This window comes from Centruroides sculpturatus, unplaced genomic scaffold, assembly GCF_000671375.1.
Source record: "Centruroides sculpturatus isolate CEXI.00-Female unplaced genomic scaffold, Cexi_2.0 scaffold2107, whole genome shotgun sequence".
NCBI lineage: Eukaryota > Metazoa > Arthropoda > Arachnida > Scorpiones > Buthidae > Centruroides > Centruroides sculpturatus.
Genome location: NW_019386205.1, coordinates 11,868 through 33,237, shown reverse-complemented (window position 1 = coordinate 33,237; position 21,370 = coordinate 11,868). Strand labels below are relative to the sequence as shown.

Below are 21,370 nucleotides of genomic sequence, written 5' to 3'. Positions count from 1 at the left end.
GCTAAACAGTTCCAAGAATTTTTTATTTGTCATAATTTACACATAGTTCCAAAAATGTAACACTTTTGTAATAAATTGGTAAGCGATAACAGATTTGAATCACTTTACAGTGGCATAAGTCAAATGGAAATTTATCACAGATATTTTTCTTCAAAATGCAAGCAAATTTAGTTAATTTGCATTTGGCGCATTGTTCACATTTAAATTTCAACAGAACATTGCACCATATTTCAAAAACTGCAAAATAAATTTCATCTAACAGAAATGTTGGATAAATTATTAAATAAATATACATTTATTTATGTAGCGTATTGATTTTCATACATGCATTAATATACAAAAATAACAAAATTTCGTTTAATCATTCTTTAATATCACAGTTAAGCTTATAGAATTCGAACGTGATTGTATCTATTTCTGGAAAACCAAAATTAACAATTGAGGTAGCATACTGTATTTAAAAAATACTTTAAAATATAAAATTAATTTCTTCATATTTAAATTTAAAAAATTTGCTCGTTGCTTAGAAATAGATATTGTAACTGGCATTTGCTATTTCCAAATTCATATTTTTGGGATTCTCATCTAATAAATACATTGAGTATATATACTTTATACAATATTGGAATTAAATAAACCTAAAAACTATGATCATCAACTAAGCTTCCTACACCACTGCAAATTTGACATGCCTGACACATGAATTAACCTGGCCAGACCGGCTTGGCCACCGGAGAAAAGCCAGTGCTGATAATCAAGATTTGGATTCCAACATACCTATAATAAAAATATTGTAAACTACTCAAAGTTTATTGTTTAAATTGTTAATAGACCAATTTCTTACCGAGTTAATGGAAGTTAAAGGATAATCGTTTATCTTGGTAAAATTCATGGATGTGGAAGTCTTGATTCGTTCAATGTCCTTCTTGGACAATTTGTTTAGCTAAATTTGAATAAGAATAAACAACATTAGTTTTTTGCTTGTAGAATATTAAGTGTTAAAATTTCATAAAATAAGAATTTATTTAGAAAACTTATATTAGTTTTTATCATTAAACTTAATATAACAAATAAAATTACATTTACAAATTCTTTTATCACAATTCCATAATTAGCTGTTACGGTGCCATAAGTTTGCTTTGGGGGGAGCTTTTTGGACTCTCTAACGTCTCCTACATTTTCTTCTTGAATGCCAGAATCTACACTAATGGGCGATTGTATTTCCATATCAGTAATTGGAACTATTCCCTCCTTTGTAGCTCTCTCTTCTTTATCCAACGGCTCCAACTCAATCCTGTACAATGGCTAGAAAATGGCTAATTTTACGGAACAAATCTCATGTTTTACCGAATAAGAACGCATTAATATTACCACACGAGAATGCCAGGGGTAGGATTTTCTTCTCTCCAAACAATGCAACATTACTCCCACGAGTTCCCCAGAAGAGTCACAACTGACCATCATATCTTTCCAACCAGAAATTGAAATATCCTAAGTGTGAAATAAGTCACATTTATATATTTTTCAATAAAACAAAATTAACAAGAAAAAAAAAATAGTAGTACCCAAATACAACCGTTATGAACACTCAAAGAATATGAATTCGTGTCCTCAAAGTTCAAAATATTTGCAGAATTATTGTAACTAAAAGAAATAAATTATAATTAATGATAAAATAAGAATTTTGAGGAAAGAGAACTAAAAGCTTACAAAAATATTACTTTTTATAGCAGTAATCAGTAGTAAAAAATATTCCTCTTGGTTGCCATTCCAGACTCTGAAATAATCCTTGTCTATAAACATACACAGGCCAATCTGTAGCAAATATTCAAATTTTAGTATTTTATATTAATTATATTTATAATTCTTAAAATTTGTGAATGATGAAACCAAGATAAGTTATTTTAATCCAAAATAATATGTGATATTTTATTCTTTCCATTTTTTGTAGCAGACAGAAACAATTTGAAAAAATTATATTGACATTATACAAACAAATGAACAAAAAGTTTAGTAGATTTGGCAACACCAAACTGACTGTGCTTGCAACTGTCTCCTATAGGTCTTGGGAAATTTTTAAGTCTCAAACATTTAGGCTATTTATTTTATATAGACTGGAGGGATAACATTTGAACTCTGCATGCCAGCTGCTTTTATTCCTTACAAGTAAACTTTTCGTGTTTGATTGCTCCTTACAATTAAAATATTGAACTATTTCTGCTTTTATCACAGAATGATGATTGTCACATACTTTTTTCATTTATACTTTTTCTGGTATTTTATAATAAAATTAAAATTTTAATTCATATCAGTATGAGCCATGTATAATTTAGCTATTAATATGAGCTACATAGTAGATATTCAATAAACTAATTTTAATGATATAATTTTCTTAAAATCCAATATGTATTTAATAATAATAACAAGTTAGTTGTAGCAAGTTAATTCCAAGAATGTAAAAAAAACAAAACTCTTAAAAGTATCGGTGGGTTTAAGATAGAACCACCACAATCTAAACACTTCAGTAATATTCCCACAATAAATCAAAAATTCTTATGCAGTTATTAAAAATATTCTTAATGTCAAAGCCAAGGGCCAAGAAGGTTCCTTCTTGTCTCCTATTTATTGCAATCCCTTGATCTGACAAATTTTAAGACTATCTCAAAGACTAACTTTACTCCAATAATACAACATAAAACTAGAAACATAACCATAAATTTATATCTAGCTGGAGATTAGGGTGGTCCATAAAAAAATTTTTTTCGTTCAGTTTGGCCACCCAGTAAATTTGTAACATGTATCCATAGCAATGACATTGTATAATTTCAGTACTAGACTGTGAGTGAATCAATGCATTAAAATGAGTTTATCAACTCGAAAAAAATACGACATTTTTCTACTTGAATGTCAGGATCTTGAGCCATTGGTAAGGATTAACCAACTTCTAACTCTTTGGCAAATTCTACTTCATTATCACCACATATTAAATGAATTAAAAAATGTGAAAGATTCTGTGCATATGCTCATTCAAGAAGCCATAAGAGGTGTGGAGCAAATCTGGTATTCCAACCAGACAACCAAATCACTGCATTGAAAAACTTTAAACATTCATAAGAAATGGCTGCTTTTAAAGAAAAATAAAACAAGAGATTCGGAAGCACAAAAAAATTGAGAGCATTTGTTTACAGAAGAGCTACACAAACTTTTTGATATTGCCCTTGCAAATGCCATGAACTCAATCAAAATTGCAGAAGACAGAGAGTTTCTCATTGATCAAAGAGGTAAGCGTAAGATGATTGACATCGATTAACAAGAAGCTGGAAAAGACCAAAGAATGTTCTCTAAAACAAAAACAAAGAGCTGAAGAATTAAGAGAAAAGGCCGCTAAAAGTAATGTTTCAACTTTCGGTAGTGTCAAGTCAAGAACTAGAACTTGATTTCAGCTTCAGTAGCACTTCTAGTGCCATAACATAAGCAAGATGATTTTGTGGTTGCTTTACCAAAAAAGACAGAGCGCTACCAGTGCCAGTGACGTTGTGCCATAGACTAGTAGTATATTTACACAATATGTTACCAGCGCTTTTGATCGTAACAAAATAAGCGACTGAGAAGCAGTGTGACTGATTATTCCATTGTCTGCCGCACTTGGTTATAATCCCACTTCATTCCCAATCTCTCAAAGCACAATTTGATGTGCAAGAAAAAAAGCATGAACAGAATTCAATGTGAATATAAAAGAAACATTTGACCTGACTTATCCACTTTAATACATTGGGATGGGAAAATACTGCCCGATATAACAGGTAATAAGAAAGTAGAGCACCTTCTGATTCTTGTCTCCAGTAATGGTTGCGAAAAACTCTTAAGCATATCCAAATTTACTATACAAATGGGGGAATTCGGTGTACTCATATACACCAAGATTTGGATTGAAGCGCCTTTGGCAGCAAATGCACCGATTAATGACTTGTAACTTTGGATGAGATTAAAATCATATGAAGCCATTGATTCTGAAATTGGTGCAGCAGCAAGGGGTGTCTTAGAACATCACTTGTGGTACTTGTCTCATGAGCTAGTTGCCTTTGCCTTGTTTTCTGACAAGCTGTCTTATAGCAAGAAAATGGCCATTGTTCAAAGATGGATGTTGATGGTGGTTCTTGTTTAGTATGAGGTGACTCTGCTAAACTATCCACAGAAGCCACATTAGAAGCCTTTGCATTTCAAAGAATGCTGAAAACACTCTCAGTTCTAGATAACAAGGACTCTTTCTTGTAATTACCTCCTGAGACTTGTGGTGACAATGTTGATTACCTTCAAGGCAAAAGTTGCATAAGAAATTTGCATGTGATTAATGACACTGCGGAGAAGGGTGTAAAACTATTTGAATATTACAATGCGATACTCACTAAGAATGAGGAAGAAAAACAATTTTTACTTAATGTCGTTGAACAGAACAGAAAGATTGTTTCTACTGAAACATCCAGAAAAGTGCTAACGAACTTAGTTTTAGGTTGAGAAAAAAAAGAACTGTAATTAATATTATTTTAAGTATTGCTTTGTTTATAACATTTTGAATAAAAAAACTTACTTTTGATACATAGTTTACATTTTTTACTTAATATCCTGACTAGTTCTTTTTAAGGATTTTTTCATAAAATTCAGATATTTCAAAGTTGATGAGCACTCCCTTGTATATAAGATGGGCGGCTAAAATTTTGAACACATAATAGGAATGGTAGGTGTAACAAAACGAGGGGGTGGCATAACTTCCACATGAAAATTTATTTTCGCTATTTAAGCATCGGACCATCCCTACTGGAGATATATTTCAAACATCCAAACTTGTGTTTTAAACTGGATATGTCTGCAAATTCTCATTCTAACTTTAAACCTGAAATGATTGACTAGTGAAAAGAATCCAAACACAAAATGATAATTCCATTAAGTAAATTAAGGATTTCTCTACTTGTAAGCTGTGTGTGTTGTTAGAATACATTTAATTTCATTAAATATGATTCAATTTGAATTATAAATGTTAATAATTAAAAAATCTCTCTCTATAAACTGCAAAAAGAGCATTTATAGGCCTTCATCAAGATGTTCTTTGAACACCTTGTACCCATCTCCACATATCTATCTTGATATTGAGGAGACTGGTTTCTTTTTCATGATAAAAATTAGTGTTTATGCATAAAATGTTTTTCTAATAGTCCTTTCTCATTTTGAACTTAAAAAAGTTCAAATTATGTGCTTTGATCATTAATGTTATACATATATACATATAAAATATTTATAAATAAAGAGAACAAATATGAAATATTTACTAGGATTATCCAAATTCCAAATTTTCAAAGTTCTTTCGGCAGATGCACTGGCCAGAAAGTGCCCACACTCAGATGGACTCCAAGCCAGATCTGTGATGTTGGTCAAAGCACCACAGAAAGACAAATGCGGAAAAATGGTCAACCGATTTTCTTCAGAAAATTTTAAAAGAGGAGATGATGTGAACAGATCCCATACAAAGATCATTCCTGCAATAAAACAACAAATTTTGAAAATCTTAAGCAATTCTACAACAAATAATAAACTCCAACACTTGTTAATACAGTCGATTTCTGTTTAATTGGGCTACCGGTTAATCGGGGCAGCCACTTTATTGGGCCAAATCTCAAAAAATGGAAACCAAACGAATAAATTAATACATAATTTAATCGCTTAATTGGGACAGTAGCAGAAAAGGAATTTAGCAATTTTGGATATATTTTAGGGATATTCTGAAAACATCTAGACACTACGTACAGTACACTAATGTCATGTAGGCCTAATGGTTAGCAGAGAGAGCAGAGAGAGAGAGAGAGAGATTTTGTCTTTTGTTTGGGCAGTTCAGTTTTTCCAGAGGGAGTCAGAATAGCAGGACATATCACATGGGGATCCCATCTGAGGCAGAGCTGAATGCGAGCTACTGCTCTGTATTGGACCAGATGATCCCTTAAAAGTGAAGGGACAAAGATCCCCTGACAATTTTTCAAGGTCTCTCGACTGAGTTAGATGACAGCTAGAGTTCCCTTAGAAGGTATTATGTGCATAATTATGTATAGATTAGGACAACAGCCATCTGATCATTGAGACCAGCATCTGGAGCTGGCAGATTCTACAGATGCTTCTGCCGAAGTGGTCCATCTCCAAGTAAAGGAAATTGTGCTCAAAGGAAGACCATAAGGTGACTTTTGGATGAACCCTTTCCTTTCTCCCTTTTTAGTAGAACATGTTCTAACTAAAAAGGGAGAAGGGAAAAATTGTTCAATTAGGAACAAATCAAACAGTTAACCCTTGTGTATGCCACTACTAATACTGTATTTGGCAAAACTAGTGTGATGTGAATCACTTATCTATCGTCATGAGTCTGGCAAATTTATATTACAAATATTTTCTGTATTTTGGTTTAATAAAACATTAAAATAGGTAACAAATTCTAAAATAAAATATGTAATACCTAAGTAAAAAATAATAATTTATTATTAGTTTGTTTAATTGGGGCAGCCACTTAATTGGGCCAAAATGGATTAGTCCCATCATGTCCCAATTAAGCAGAATCGACTGTATTATAATTGATCTTTATAAATGTATCGAAAAATTTTATTCTAGTGCAAAAATAAATAAAAATTGTCAACTAAAATATTTCAGAATTAATACAATATTGATACAATCTTGACAGTGTCAGAAAATAGAATCTCTGCTAAGACTGAATTAAGTGGATCTTAAAAGAATGAGGACATTTAATATGACTGTAGCAGAAAGACTGTTTTCTGATGATCAGTCAAAATTCCTTTAGCACTTAATATTGATTGCACATCAGTAGATATGAATATTTATATAAATACCGACTGTAAATTCTTTGACTGTTCTTTGCTGCATGCTATATTTTACAAGTACTAAATTATTATTTATCAAATTTTAAATTTTATATACATTTCTTCCCAATTAATATTTTTATATAGTTTGAGATGATAACAGAGCTCATTCATCTCAACTCTTCAGACTATATTACACTTGTGTATACACAAGTGTAATATACTTGTATACAATCCAACCATTTATGATTAAATACAAAAAAAATTTCATTTGAATAAATGAACGATTAAAGTCATGGAAGAATACATGTCATTTCATATTCAAATTCTCTTTGATAAAAGTAATAAATTTGGTTCAGTTTGGTATTAATTTTAAATTATACACAAAAGATGGATTATAACATTTAGACATTAATCATCATACCTTTTATTGGGAAAAAGGGGGTATTATTATTATATGAATAAATTTCATTTCTAAATTCATTAAATTGCATTTATATTATTTATATTTCACATATATAAATAATATCAAAGGCTTAACAATAGAGTTGTGCCAGTCATCTATCTAAACCCTTTCAGGGAAAAATTTTTGAATTGAAATAACATGATTTCCGGTTTGAATCTGAAGTCCTTATATAGTTAATTGGAGGCCTTCTGCTCCTGAGGTTTCCATAGCTGGTCTTGTCTTTCATCTATCTAACTCCATTCTCGAGATTAAAGAAGAAAGATGGTGGACAGACGACAGTAAAAATTTAAAGGTCTACAATCTTTTCAAATTGCAGCCCAAAAATGTTCTGAAACTAAATTAACTTTAGACCTGTTAGAAAATATTTATCTGTGACCACAAAACTATGGAAAATGGCTTTTGGCTGCACTTATGTGAAAATGTAAGGACAATCTTAAACAATAGCATAAATTTTTCTTCATATTTGGACAGGACTTATTACCAAATTAAATTTTGTAAAAAATCATGTCCAAAACAACACCTATTTCAATGATACACAGAAAATGAAAAATTACAAAATAAGCTCCCCAGATTGGAGAATCTTGCAGAATTGAAACTTCATGAAAGTTTCTTTGTGGCCACATTTAAGTCCTGTCCTAGAAAATGTAACTTAGTAATAATAATAATTTTCACTTTCTTTACATTGAATAATTATGATGGAAAATGATGGAATTTTGCATTGACTGTAAACACACATTCTAGTTACTATTTTCAATATATAATTTAATGATAAATTAAAAGAGTTGACATATAATAAGCTGATATTAAAGTTAGAAATAGAGCAATTCAGTTGTCTTTCTGACTACTGAATACTAAATATTCAGTTGATTTCTTTGAACTGCCTAAAACAGAAAGCTTAGACTAAGCCTTAGAATAAGGCAAAGGGTAGCAACTTCTATCCAATAATAAAGATTATATAAGTTATTTTTTAAAAATTATTATTATATAATGAAAAGTAAAAACCTAAATCTTACCATAGAGATCCACCATTTTTGGCAGTTCCACAACAAAGCAGTGTACAATAAACCCACACTAATTTTAACTGCATAACTCAGAAAATTTTTTCAAAAAAAATAAAATAGTGATCTAAAATTTCTTGACAATACTATGCATTATATTATTGTAGTTGATAAGTTACTAAAGACTACATTACTGTATACTATAAGTCATGAAATTTTTTGAGCTCATTTCCTGTAATTAATAAATTACTGTACTACATATCCACCTTCTCATTTTCTACAGAAATAATTGGAAACATTTTATAATATATAATTTTATTTTATGCAACTAGCTTTGAAAGAGAGCACTCTAATAATTTGAATGACAAAATGAATTCCAAACCTTGCCAATTGATTTAATTAAATGCGTATAATCTGTTTTAAAGGGTTGAAGACTTTGCTAGCATTAATAATTGTTGAAAGGGAGAGATTAATTACCTTGCAAGAAAAATCATTATATGATATATATTTGTTGCCAAGTAAACTAATTATCATAATGATTTTTCATTAAAGCTAATGACTAAATGAACTATAATTCATTTTATATATGTAAGCTAAATAAAAACTTTTTTACATAAAAACAGTATAAAAGATTTAATGTCACTATAGAACTGCTTATAAGGATTAAATTATTTATCTAAATTTACAAATTTCTTATATTCTCCAATTAAAAATGATGAAAAAAGACACTGGTATACAAAAATATGTAAATGATTTCAAACAAAAAATAAGTGTATTTGATAGAGCTTATGTGAATAAAGTATGTAGATTATGTACAATTATTTTATAATATTGTTTTGCATGAATATTGAATGTCTAAGTTATTTGGAAAATATTAACAATAAATCAGTAATTAAAAATAAAATATAGCAATGACTTACCATTGGCAAAACCACCAGCAATAAATCTATTATCATTTGTGGTTTGCCAATCAACACAGGTACAAATACCAAGTTCACTTTGAGGTCCCAACAACTCTTTTGATATCTTCAAGACAATAGCTTCAGTTTGATATATATTAATATTTGATGAATTCTTCTTTAAAAATTCAGGATGGGGAATACTGGAATTTAAAAAAGTTTAATTTATTTAGCATTTCTTCTTTGTTATGCCAAAATGCATAGCAAAAAAGACAAGCTAAAGAAAGTTATATAAGCCTCTTGGTTGTAACCTTTAAACACTGTCTTTTTAGAAGAATCATCTGATATTTCTATGACTCCATATAAATGAATAAATTATTTTTTTCAAAATTCAGAGGATAAGCACTCCGGAATTTCATACTTGCATTTCATAAATTATTAAAATCTAAATTAATTTTATTATAAAATTTTTATCTAAAATAATACTGATGTGTAAATGAATCTATCAAAACTTATATGTATTTTTTTCTTAAAGATATACAGATTTATATATATGTATTACTTGATCATTAACATTTTAAGAAAAAATTATTTAATTTTAAAATGAATATCATGTTTTGCAAATACAAAATATTCATAATATATAAAGATTACAAATACATAAAATTTATAAAATTATATATTAACTTTTATTTATTTAATTATTAATAAAAGATGATAGATGATGGCTCTCATGGGGTAAGGAAACCTCCAAGTAAAAATATTTGTATATTTGACTGTTGAATACAATTAATTCTGTACTAAACATAATATATTATTTTGAAAAGTCAGAATGTATTAAAATGAATGATTTTCTACATTATTTGAATAAATATTTTGTAAATTTATTTTCTAAACTATGTATAAAAATTTGTATTAAATATTCATAATTTGAAAACAAAATAAATAATGAACTTTACATAACATTTCTTAATTATCTGAAAACAAAATTGTCGAAAAAATTTCATAACACAAAAATACTTTATCATCATTTGTTGTTTAATATTTATCAACCTGCAGCAAGGTAAGAAAAGACTAGAAATAGTTTTAACTTTGCACTGTCATCATTTGGCATTATGCAACAATTAAATTATTTATATACAACATAAAAACTTCAGGATATAAAATCAAAAAGTATTAGATAAAAATGTTTTTGTTTATTACTAAACTTTATAGAAATTTTGAATTTACAAAATTCATTTATAAAATCTAAAAACAAATTAACTTGCCAATATAAAAATATACTGAAAATAAACACTATTTTAATATTTCAAATAATATACTTTTAATTATCTATTTATTAATTAGCTTGTCAACTGATGAAAAAAAGCCCAAAAATAAATTTCTGGTTAAATTGGAACAGATTCCCCCAACAAAATGAATTATTATTAGCCAAGCAATAAAAACTTTTCAACCTTTCATGCTGCTTAAAATTACTTAAGTGTTTATTTCATTTTCTTTTGTTAATTTTAATGTATCAACAAAATAATGTAACATAATAAATAACACGTTATACACATATATAAAGTATATTAAAATAAGCTAACAAAACAGAGTTACACAGTCATCAATTATGTCAATTATGTAACTCTCATGTTAATTCATCAATGTTATTAAGTAGTGAAGTCTTAAACTTTAATTGTACAACCAGTATTTTTAGAAATTTTAAAATTTTAATTTTTTTCAAATCATTAATATAAAACACTCTTCTATTAATCTACAAAGATCAAAAGCTCTTTTGTTTGCATTAAGTGATTGTCAACTATGCAGTTGTTTTGTCAGTTTATTACTTTGTACAAATTTTCAGCTTTCACTATAAATTTTATAATATTAATAAATAATAAAGTACCTATAAATTCTTATGCAGCTATCACTACAAGCAACAGCTAATAAACCGAGTCGAGGCAATATTTCATCTGTCAATGTATTTTTATACAGAGATGAATCTTCCCAGCATCCGCTTGGACACCACACCATGTCCCAGATTTCTCCTTGATCAACTGCTATACCGATAAAGTTTGGCGATTTAAATTCTCTGTATTATAAAATGAAATATAAATTAAACAATATGCAAGATTAAAATGAAGATTTTAATAAAATTTTTTTACTTTGTATCATTATTCTCATATTCTGTCAATCCAACATCCCATATCTGTATGAGTGTGGGCTGCAATTTATCTGGAACGAAGTTATGAAATTCATTAGAATCTCGACAACAGCTCAGAGCAACATATTGTGCAGATGTAACGTTTATGGGTGTTGGACACCATGCACTAGCCCAGATTGGTCCTCCTACATAGAATGTTCTATTAGAGTATTCATCTGAAAGTTTTAAAGAGATTATTACAAAATATGAAATAAAATTTTTGATTTTCATTCAGCTTTTTAAAGTTTCAATTTGTAACATTGCAACAAAACATAAATCTAATATTTAACATTTTAAACAAAATAAAAATTTTTAATGCTTTTGATTTTGGAACTATGCAAATTGATGCCACTGAATAAACTGTGATAAAGATAAAATTATTTGCTTCTTTACATATCTAAAAAATTATATTTAAAAATGTTTCCAGTATCTAATCAACATTCAATTGAAGATGACCCATTTAGAGATGGAAAACGTTTCTAAATAAAACTGTTCAGTTACTTGAAGGGCACAATTTTGTTTTTTCATTTTTATAGTTTCTTAATTTTCTATTATTATTAGTTTATTAGTTTTAAGAATTTATTAGTTTCTTAATTCTTAATGAAATATAAATTTCATTTAAAAACAATTGGAGAAAATACAGTAGAGCAGTGATTATCTGAATCAATTGGGGACTGGTGTTGTTTGGAAAATCGATTTTTCGGATAACCAATTATGTATGAAAAAATATATTAACCTATCTCATGTTGAAATTCGTTCAAATCCTGGCACGTCTGTACCCTATCATGGTCGTGCGCAGTGCTGCCAGCTAAAACACACACCAACAAAAATAATATTGGAGTAGCCCAAGACATAGCCACAGCACTAGCAGAAATTTAAATTTTCTGATTGGAAAGCTTTTGGTTAATTGACATTTCGGTTGATCAATATTTGGATAATCAATGCTCTACTGTATGCTTGTATGCAAAGTATTTTGACAAGAAAACAACTCAGTATGTCATACATTACAAAAATCATTCAAATAAATCATCTTTTCTGCTAGAAAAATTAATTCCATCAAGAAAAAAAATAAAAAACTAGCTACTTTAGTTAATTTTGTAGCTAAAAATTTTCCCAATTAATTATTTCATAAGAACTGTTTTCCATCTTTTTTATAGCAATGTAGTAGAAGAGTGCAAAATCTTTATCATCATTATTACAAACACATGCATAAACAGCAGGAACAAAGACACACATGCTGTCCTGGCAGTTTTTTTCCTTAATCTTTTGCATTATCAGCTGATATCATAATCTACTCTGCTATTGCAGGATGGGAAAATGGGGTAACAGGAGCACTAGCATTCCTCTTATGTCTATTTACACTTGAAAATGCCCTGTTAACTAGGCCAAAAATATCTGTATATTCCCAAATTGTTATGCTCATTGTTAAAGGCATATTATTTGCTTTATTATATCAATATTAGTTATATACATTTCAGTAATGTAAAATATTTATAGCTTATTTATTAAAAATCTATTTTATTTAATTTTAAAGTCAATAGTAATAAAATTTCATAATTTTGATTTGAGTTAATTTTATGTCTCATATATTTTTTATTATAAATATTAAAAAAATAGAACTAGTTAATCCAATATTACAAAAATGATAAATTAATATACTTGTAATAGGAAGACTTTCAAATAATTTTAACTGAATCCATTGTGCCTCAGATTCTTCATTTGTTCCTATTCGAATTTTAGCAGAAATTCTCTCTAGAGGCAAGTATTTTTCAATAGCACTGAAATTTTTAAATAAAAAATTAATAATATATTTAANAAAATATATTAATATTTATAATTATAGTCAAAGACAGTAGATAAAATGATTAAGACATGAAAATGTCTTAATCACTTACATATTTTTAATGTCAGTGTACATCTATTATGTTCAGAGCTGAACACAATTTCCTACACAAATCTTAAAAGCTTTAATATCTTAACTGATAACTGCTATAACTCAAATTTTCATATCTGTTAGTTACAAACCCTTGCTACAGTATTATTATTACATTAGAAATTCTTGTAAATGCTATTATATTATGTTGTTCTTAAAAAAATCAATTAAAATTGATTAATTTCATGCCACAATACTATTAAAACAATTTTCTAATGATTGTTGAAATATTTCATATCAGATGCAATAACTACATTCATTGTAATTACTTTTTTTAGAAGTAAGCTAAATTTTCTGATTAATTAAAAAATAAGTTTTTAATTTTACTTTTTCGTAACATATACAATTAATAAATAGTTATAATTATATATTTAGATACTACAATTCAAGAAATATTCAAACTAAGAAAAACAAACAGACTTTACTGATTGTAAATCATGTTTATTGTTATCAGTTTTAGCAAGTCTCACAAAAACAGAAGTTCAAAATCATTTATAAAAGTTTATAAAACTTTAGTTATTGTAATCAGAATTTAGTTATCATCATCTTCAAGTAAATAGATATTTTCAAGCTCTTTTTTTGCACTGTCAACTTCAACATGTATCTGATAATACACAATCATTATGAATTATCATCATCATTCTCAACCAGTGTTTTAAATGTTAATTGCTTTGTTATTTGCTCACAATACATTAGTTTGAACTGCTGATATTTAAAATGAAAATCCAAGAAAACCAAGACTATTACTTATCTTGTTCAAATATGGTTCATAGTAGGGTCATTGGCACCCAGGACAAGATTCTGATTTCATGTCCTCAAAAATCTACTACATATATCAAAATACTAAGAATCACTTTGCTGATTGTGCTCACAAGAGTTTGCACACTTGCATGTGCCCCTTTTGCTGGGCCCTAAATATGGTGCTGATCAAATACATTAAATTAAATGTGTGTGTAAGTTATCAATTACACAAAATAATATCACTAAAGCATTCATTTATTAAACAATTATTTATTTCATTATTTTTTAAATTATATTTTGAATACAGTAATACCCCGAACTTATGCAATAGGTGGGACTGAGCGATAACTGCGTAAGTCGAGGTATAATTTCATAATTTGTGTAAAATTCAAGTCGGATGTATGTAAGCTAATAAATGTTCTCATTAACCTATCTGATGTTGAAATTTTTATCTGTTGCCTGTGACACCATGTTGAATTTTTGTCAATGTTAAGCCTAAAAAAATTTTTTTTTTTTTTTAAAATAATAATCGTGTTTACTGTGTCATTAAAAATTATTTTTTTATGTTGCACAAACAAAATAAATATATTGAAAAATATAGAAACAAAAAAAAATTATATTTCAAAAGTTTGTTTTAATATAAAAATTGTGACGCATAGCAACACTGGTTGAGAATGATGATGATAATTAATAATGATTGTGTATTATCAGATACATGTTGAAGTTGACAGTGCAAAAAAAAAAAAAAAAGCTTGAAAATATCTATTTACTTGAAGTGTTACTTGAACATTTTCGTGTGTACACCTAGTTCCGATGTAGACATGAAAATATTCGGGATCACCCATGCAGGTCAATGAGGTCAACATGAATATTTTCGGGAACAGGCAGGTTAATCTTATCTCGTCTTTTGATTCATTCATGGTTACAAGAAATCAGCACAGAGAGTCTCTCAAGTCTCCATAGATATAACAAACACAGAAATAAATAACACAAAACAAATTGTAGCTATGTGTTGATTCAGTGTGACACGTCCGAACATGTAAGTTGAACAATAGTGTGTGGGGGGAGTGAGTAATCAAGAGTTGCGTGGTGCTCAAACAAAAGACAAATCAATGAGATTTGAAAATCGCGTAACTCCGGGTTCGCGAAAGTTGGGGTATTATTGTATAACAATTCAATAAAAATAATTATTAAGAATACACTAATCAATCATTCTTATTTTCTTCTAAATTAGTAACCCTTGGAAAGGAGAATATCCTTCACAAATATATTATTTAATACACAATAATTATTTAGTGTGTTAGTACATAAATTTTTACAATATTTATGCATTGAAAATTCTCTATATCATTATCTTTTGCATTAATTACAATCTTAAAATTCTTTATATTCTGAAAACTCTACAAACAAAAAATAAATGTAAAAAATATTGATATAGGAAGTTGAATTCTATTAGGTTGTTCTGAAAGTAAGTTTGTTTTTTTTTACCACTAGACGGATTAGTCATATTTTTCCCACCATTTTCATTCTAAACCATATTATCATTATATATTTTGACAGCTAGCATTTTAAGGCTTATTTGTAAAAAATTTTGTTTGATTTCGTGCAATTGTTTATTTTTTGTGTCCCATCAAATATGGAAGATCGGAAGCAGCATTTTCGGCATATTTTGCTATTTTATTACCGAAAAAGAATGCTGTTCAAGTGAGAAAAAAATTGTGTGACGTGTACGGAGAAGATGTATTGACAGAATGACAGTGCCAAAAGTGGTTTGCAAAATTTTGTTCTGGCAAATTCAATATTGAAGATGAACTACATTCTGGATGGCCAGTTGAAGCCAATGAAAACAAAATAAAGGTACTGAAGCAAACTGCCAAATAACGAATAACACATGAAATCACTAAGTGATTAAATTTGTCAAATTGAACTGTTTATGATTACTTGAAACAAATTGGTTTCGTTTCAAAGCTTGATATATGGGTTACACATATTCTTAAAGAGAGATGCTCTCTTTGGTGGAATTTTAAGGAAATTTTTTTTTTGGAGCTTTTACCAGGCAATTTAACAATTGATTCGAAAGTGTACTGTCATCAAGTAAACAAATTGAGTAATCATAAAACAGAAAAGGCAGCCAGAATTGATCAGGTGTAGTGTTTTACCACGATAATGTCAAATTTCACACAAGTTTGGTAACTTGCCAGAAACTGGTGATGTTTGGTAACTCGCCAGAAACCAGATGGGATGTACTATCACACCAACAATATTCGCCAGATTGAGCACACTCAGATTATTACTTGTTCTGGTCTATACAAATTTTTTTTAACTGTAAGACATTTACTTGAAATGACGATGTCAAAAATCACTTGGATCAGTTTTTTGTAAGCAACGATCAAACTTTTATGAATTTGAAATCATACTACTACCCAGAAACGATGACAACAGGTATTTGACCAAAATGGTTGATATATAATTCAATAAAATATTTATTTATTATAAAAATATTGTTTTTTCCACAGAAAAAAAATTAACTTATTTTCTGAACAACCCAATAAAAATGTAAGTTGTTTACAAAATTCACAATATCTATTTTGTATTAATAACATTCCAAATTATTTTCAAATAAAAAAGGAATTTCTTAAGGCATATTTGAATAAATAATCAAAATAAATATTCCTATTATAAGATGATGTAATAAAATATCATGCTCTCAAAAATAAAACTTTGAGAGCATGATATTAAAAAAAAATAAAATAAAATAAAAATAAAACTTTGAATTATTCATTATTATTATTATTATTATTAAACTTGCTTATGAAATGGCAGTCTGAAAAATTGATGATATCTTGATTATGCTCATAATATCTGTATCAAATTTTCTGTAATAAATTCTAACAAAGAAGAAGAAATCTGATAACTTTAAAATCTGATCTAATTCAAATTACTAATTATTAATCTCTCTCTTAATTTCATAGATACTCCATATTCCATAGATAATGGGATGCTATATAACATTCATTCAGTACATAATTTATTATGAAATTTCAGACTTCTGTAAACTAACCACATTAAAAATATAGCACTTGTGTATTATACAGTAGAGCATCAATTATCCGACCCCTGATCAACTGTCACATCGGTTAACTGACTGTGTTCTAGTCGGCAAATTCAAATGTCCACTAGTGATGTGGCGCTACAATATTTGGCTATGTCTTGGCTACTTTAATATTATTTTTACGTGTTTTAGCTGGCAACATTGGCTAGACCATGAAAGGGAGCCTGTATTTAAACAAGGCTTAATTTTTTAATTTTTAAGGATATAATAGCGACGATTATTACTTAAAAAACTTTTTGTTAGGCTTAACATCGATGAAAATTCAACGCAAAGTAGGTTAATAGTGATATACTAATATACTAATTACATGGGATATACTAATATACTATACTAATAATGTATTTTTTCATATTTTTCGGTCATCTGTTTTTTTCAGTTATCTGACCAATCCCAGTCTCCAATTGAGTCGGATAATCGATGCTCTACTGTATTATTATTAAGGACATAATCTTTAAATTTAATGAATAAATAGTTTTGTGGAGAAACTTCCTAATTACAATTTTAACACAAAAAAATATAAACTGATGTTTTCTATAATTCTTGCTTTAAAATTTTTATAATGTCTTATAAAATTTTTTAAACACACAATATCTTATATCTATGATGTTACAAGTAAGTTAATATTTTTATTACATTCAATTAAACAATTTAATTAAATATAATATATATTCATCATGATTTAAAGTTTCATTAATGCAAAATGATGACTTCAAATTTTTATGATAAAACTATAAGAAAAAAAACAACAAACCTTTCTGAAAGCAATTTCCAAGCCTTTAGTTTTGGTTTCCAATCTTTAAATGAATCAGATTTATTGTATCTCATTACATATTTCATATGCCTATAAAAGTAAAATTAGCTATTAATTGCAACAAATTGATACCATAAGTTTGTTTATACATTTTGTAATTATATCTATTCACATATCCAGTAATTAGTCAGTTTTAATACCTTTAAGAAATATTGTCTTTAAAAAATATTTGAGACAATTGAGATAGGTAAGGATTAGTTATGTGCAGGATTGTTAAAAATGCATATCTGTGGATACGGATCATTAGTGTCTAGATCCACGGATATGGATACGGATCTCAACTTTCATACTCAGTTGGTGCCGGTGAATGTGACCTTGGACTGATAAGTGATGCTTTGCATTAGTAACGCGACATGTTTTGACTTGCACTTCACGTGTTTTTGTTTATAGTTTAGTGTGACATGGGATAGCATAGATTACGTTTGTGTTTTTGGAGAGTGTTGAGTTAAATTAAAATAAAAACAATGTCGACAAAAAAGTTTAGTAGTGTAATACGGAAATATTTTAACATAGTAACTGAATTTTGCATGATAAAATTTTTGCAATATGAATGTGCCAAATATGTGATTTTAAGAAATAAAAAGTGATTTGAATTGAAGTTATTAGTATTTTATTGCTACCAATCTTTAAAATTTCATATAAGTAATGAAATTAATTAAGATAAAAGATCCACTAAAAAGTAATGGATACAGATACAGATCTTTTTTTTCCTCGGATATCCGCAGACATGGATATCCAGCACATCACTAGTAAGGATGTACACCTACAAGAGGAAAGCAAAAAAAATTTAGAGTTTTAAGAATTTTTGGAAAGTTGTAATAATTCCAATAAGTGTTTTATTGATATTTTTAATGTTGAGCCTCAATGTCTTATAACGATTTTCTTTAAATGAATTTTTGTAACCCATTACAATTTCTCAATAAAATATATCTATATATATAAAAATGAATGTATGTCTGTGTGTGTGTCCTATGTCCTTCATGCATTACCACACCATTTATCCGATTGCCATGAAACTTTGGGAAGTTGTTTAATATACTCTGGCGAAGGTTTGTGGCATAGTACGATTGCCATAAAACTTTGGAAAGTTTTTTTAATTTATTAATACACTCCTGCAAAGTACATTTATCCTACGATAGATGGCGCGCGTTTACACGAGCATTCGCGCACAGTGTGTTCGAACAATTTCAAATCGTAAAGACCATTTCCCCCTTCAAAAATATCTCTATATATGCATTTGTGAACTGTTATTTACGATATTTATAATAATCTTTGTTTAATCACTTTATTTCAACTTTTTTTTGCTAATTATGTATTCGCTCGAACTTCGTTAAAACCTTAACTGTACCCCGAACAACAACCGAAGTTGTAGGAAGAAATTCGCGTATTTTACCGATCTAGGTATCCCCCCTTTTCCAAATTTTAATATCGACTCAAAATAATTTTAAAAGACAAATTACAATAAAACGGTTTATTACCCAACTATCAGAAATTTCACAACACGCCAAAGAAGAGAGGAAGGAGCAATTAAATAATGAAAATTATAAAGGATTTTAAAAAATACATAAAAATGAGGAATATCGCACTTCTGACAATCGCTGCGAGTGTGTGGGTTAAATTTGGAGAATCCGTGCTTCTCGCATGGACAACTGTATGTGGCCGGCTCACGCGTCAGAAAACCTTCCGATTTATTCGTGTACGCACCAGACGGAAAAACAAAAAATATCGTGTATCCACAAGCACTCCAATAAATAAATAGAATTGAAACGACACTTTGAAATGTTTTCCAGATGAAAATGATTAATAATAATAATAATAATATAATAAGTTTCAATAAAAATGATAAAATAAAAATTTAATTTTATCATAACGGGTTTGCTTGAATTTTCTTTCTTCTGAGATCGCAGCAATGCGCGACGGGTAAGCTAGTTGCTAATAAAAATCAATTGATGTTAAATTCAATTTCTCTCCTATAACTTAAAAAAGTTGTTATTTTCAACATTAAATTCACCTTACCACCTTGCAATCACACATCATTGCCTGTCTCAAAGGCATCTACCAATTTATTCGTTAAACAATTTTCATTTTATCTAGATTGGAAGGGTTCAAATGAATGTTTGAATATAAAAAGTTCTTGACAGACATAATCTTAAAGAAAAATTACTTTTAATTTTTTTACTCAATTTCTACTGAGTCAAAAATTCTAATATTTTCCTATTATATGCATCTCAATATGCATATCAAAATGTTCTATCAATTACTAAAAATGATATTATAATTAACATAACCATGATACTTGTTCTACCTTTATTTTTATGTATCACAAGCACATATCATCCTGTACTCATCCTGCAAAAGTTTCAATGGATTCCTGAGATTGCTGTTAGTTGGTAGTTGGTCAAGTTACTTTATAACCATCCTATATGTATTTTGTGTATGTTCTGTGCTTTAAAAAATGTTTATTTGATATATCCTCTCCAACAGTTTTTCTATTGTCAAAATTTTTCAAAAAGAATATTAAAGATAAAAGCAAGTATTAACATAGTTTAGTTATTTTCTAATATTTCTTAAAGAAACATTATTAAATATTTTACTAAAAATGTATTATTTTGTTTTTAAAATAACTTACAAATCAAATCTTTCTTTTGAGGAAGACCAATATAATCTCTGGCTAGTTTTCTGTTTTTTACACTTATCCTTATTTGCTAAAAAATTAAGTTTATTTTTTATATTGAAATGAAAAAAACATCTAATTCCAAATTTAATAAATCAAGTTTACCTATCTCTTTATTTTCAGGAAGACACTGTTAAAATAAAATATTTATAAGTTAGTTATTAATTCATCAGTTATTGTTAGCAATAAACTAATCACTGCTGTTAAATCATGTTGTAAGTTAATTGTAAATTAAAAGTTTCATACATACTTTATGATAATTTTCCATATGAGCCAAGAGAGATGTTTTTTTATATTTGAAAATTTTTGAACAGATAAGACATTCAAAATTCTTATCATTCTGACAGCGAGGGGCGTGATATTTAATTCCTAATATTGTTGTAAATAGTTTTTCACAGCCCTGTAAGAAAACGAATAATTTTAAAACATTAAAATCATTTATAATCTTGTTTTAATAAAATATATTTATCATCTTTTTATATTCAGTTAACTAGATATCATTTTTCTAATTGAACAGAAATATTGTTATTAGGTTTTATGTTAATAAACCTGATTATTATATAAAAACTTAAATGGACAATAGTTTACATATAACTTAGCCATTCAATGTCACTGATTAAATTTCTAGTGATGCTTCAGCTGCAATCAGACTCATCAGTCTGAAAACACAGTTAGTTAATAATTAAAATGGCATCTAATG

General features: G+C 28.2%; 1 protein-coding gene across 1 annotated transcript; it reads right to left on the bottom strand.

Moving 5' to 3' along the window:
- Nucleotides 1–2: 2 nt before the first annotated feature.
- On the bottom strand, nt 3–21,105 carry LOC111614072 (general transcription factor 3C polypeptide 2-like). Its single transcript, XM_023355449.1, has 15 exons — nt 20,921–21,105; nt 20,776–20,800; nt 20,626–20,701; nt 17,937–18,026; nt 13,059–13,177; nt 11,362–11,575; nt 11,103–11,288; nt 9,236–9,417; nt 5,325–5,531; nt 1,722–1,815; nt 1,566–1,644; nt 1,372–1,491; nt 1,081–1,305; nt 845–943; nt 3–777 (listed from the first exon to the last, which is right to left on the bottom strand). The coding sequence occupies exons 1-15, from the start codon at nt 20,936–20,938 to the stop codon at nt 655–657; spliced, it is 1,857 nt and encodes a 618-aa protein (XP_023211217.1). The 5' UTR covers nt 20,939–21,105; the 3' UTR covers nt 3–654.
- Nucleotides 21,106–21,370: the final 265 nt, after the last annotated feature.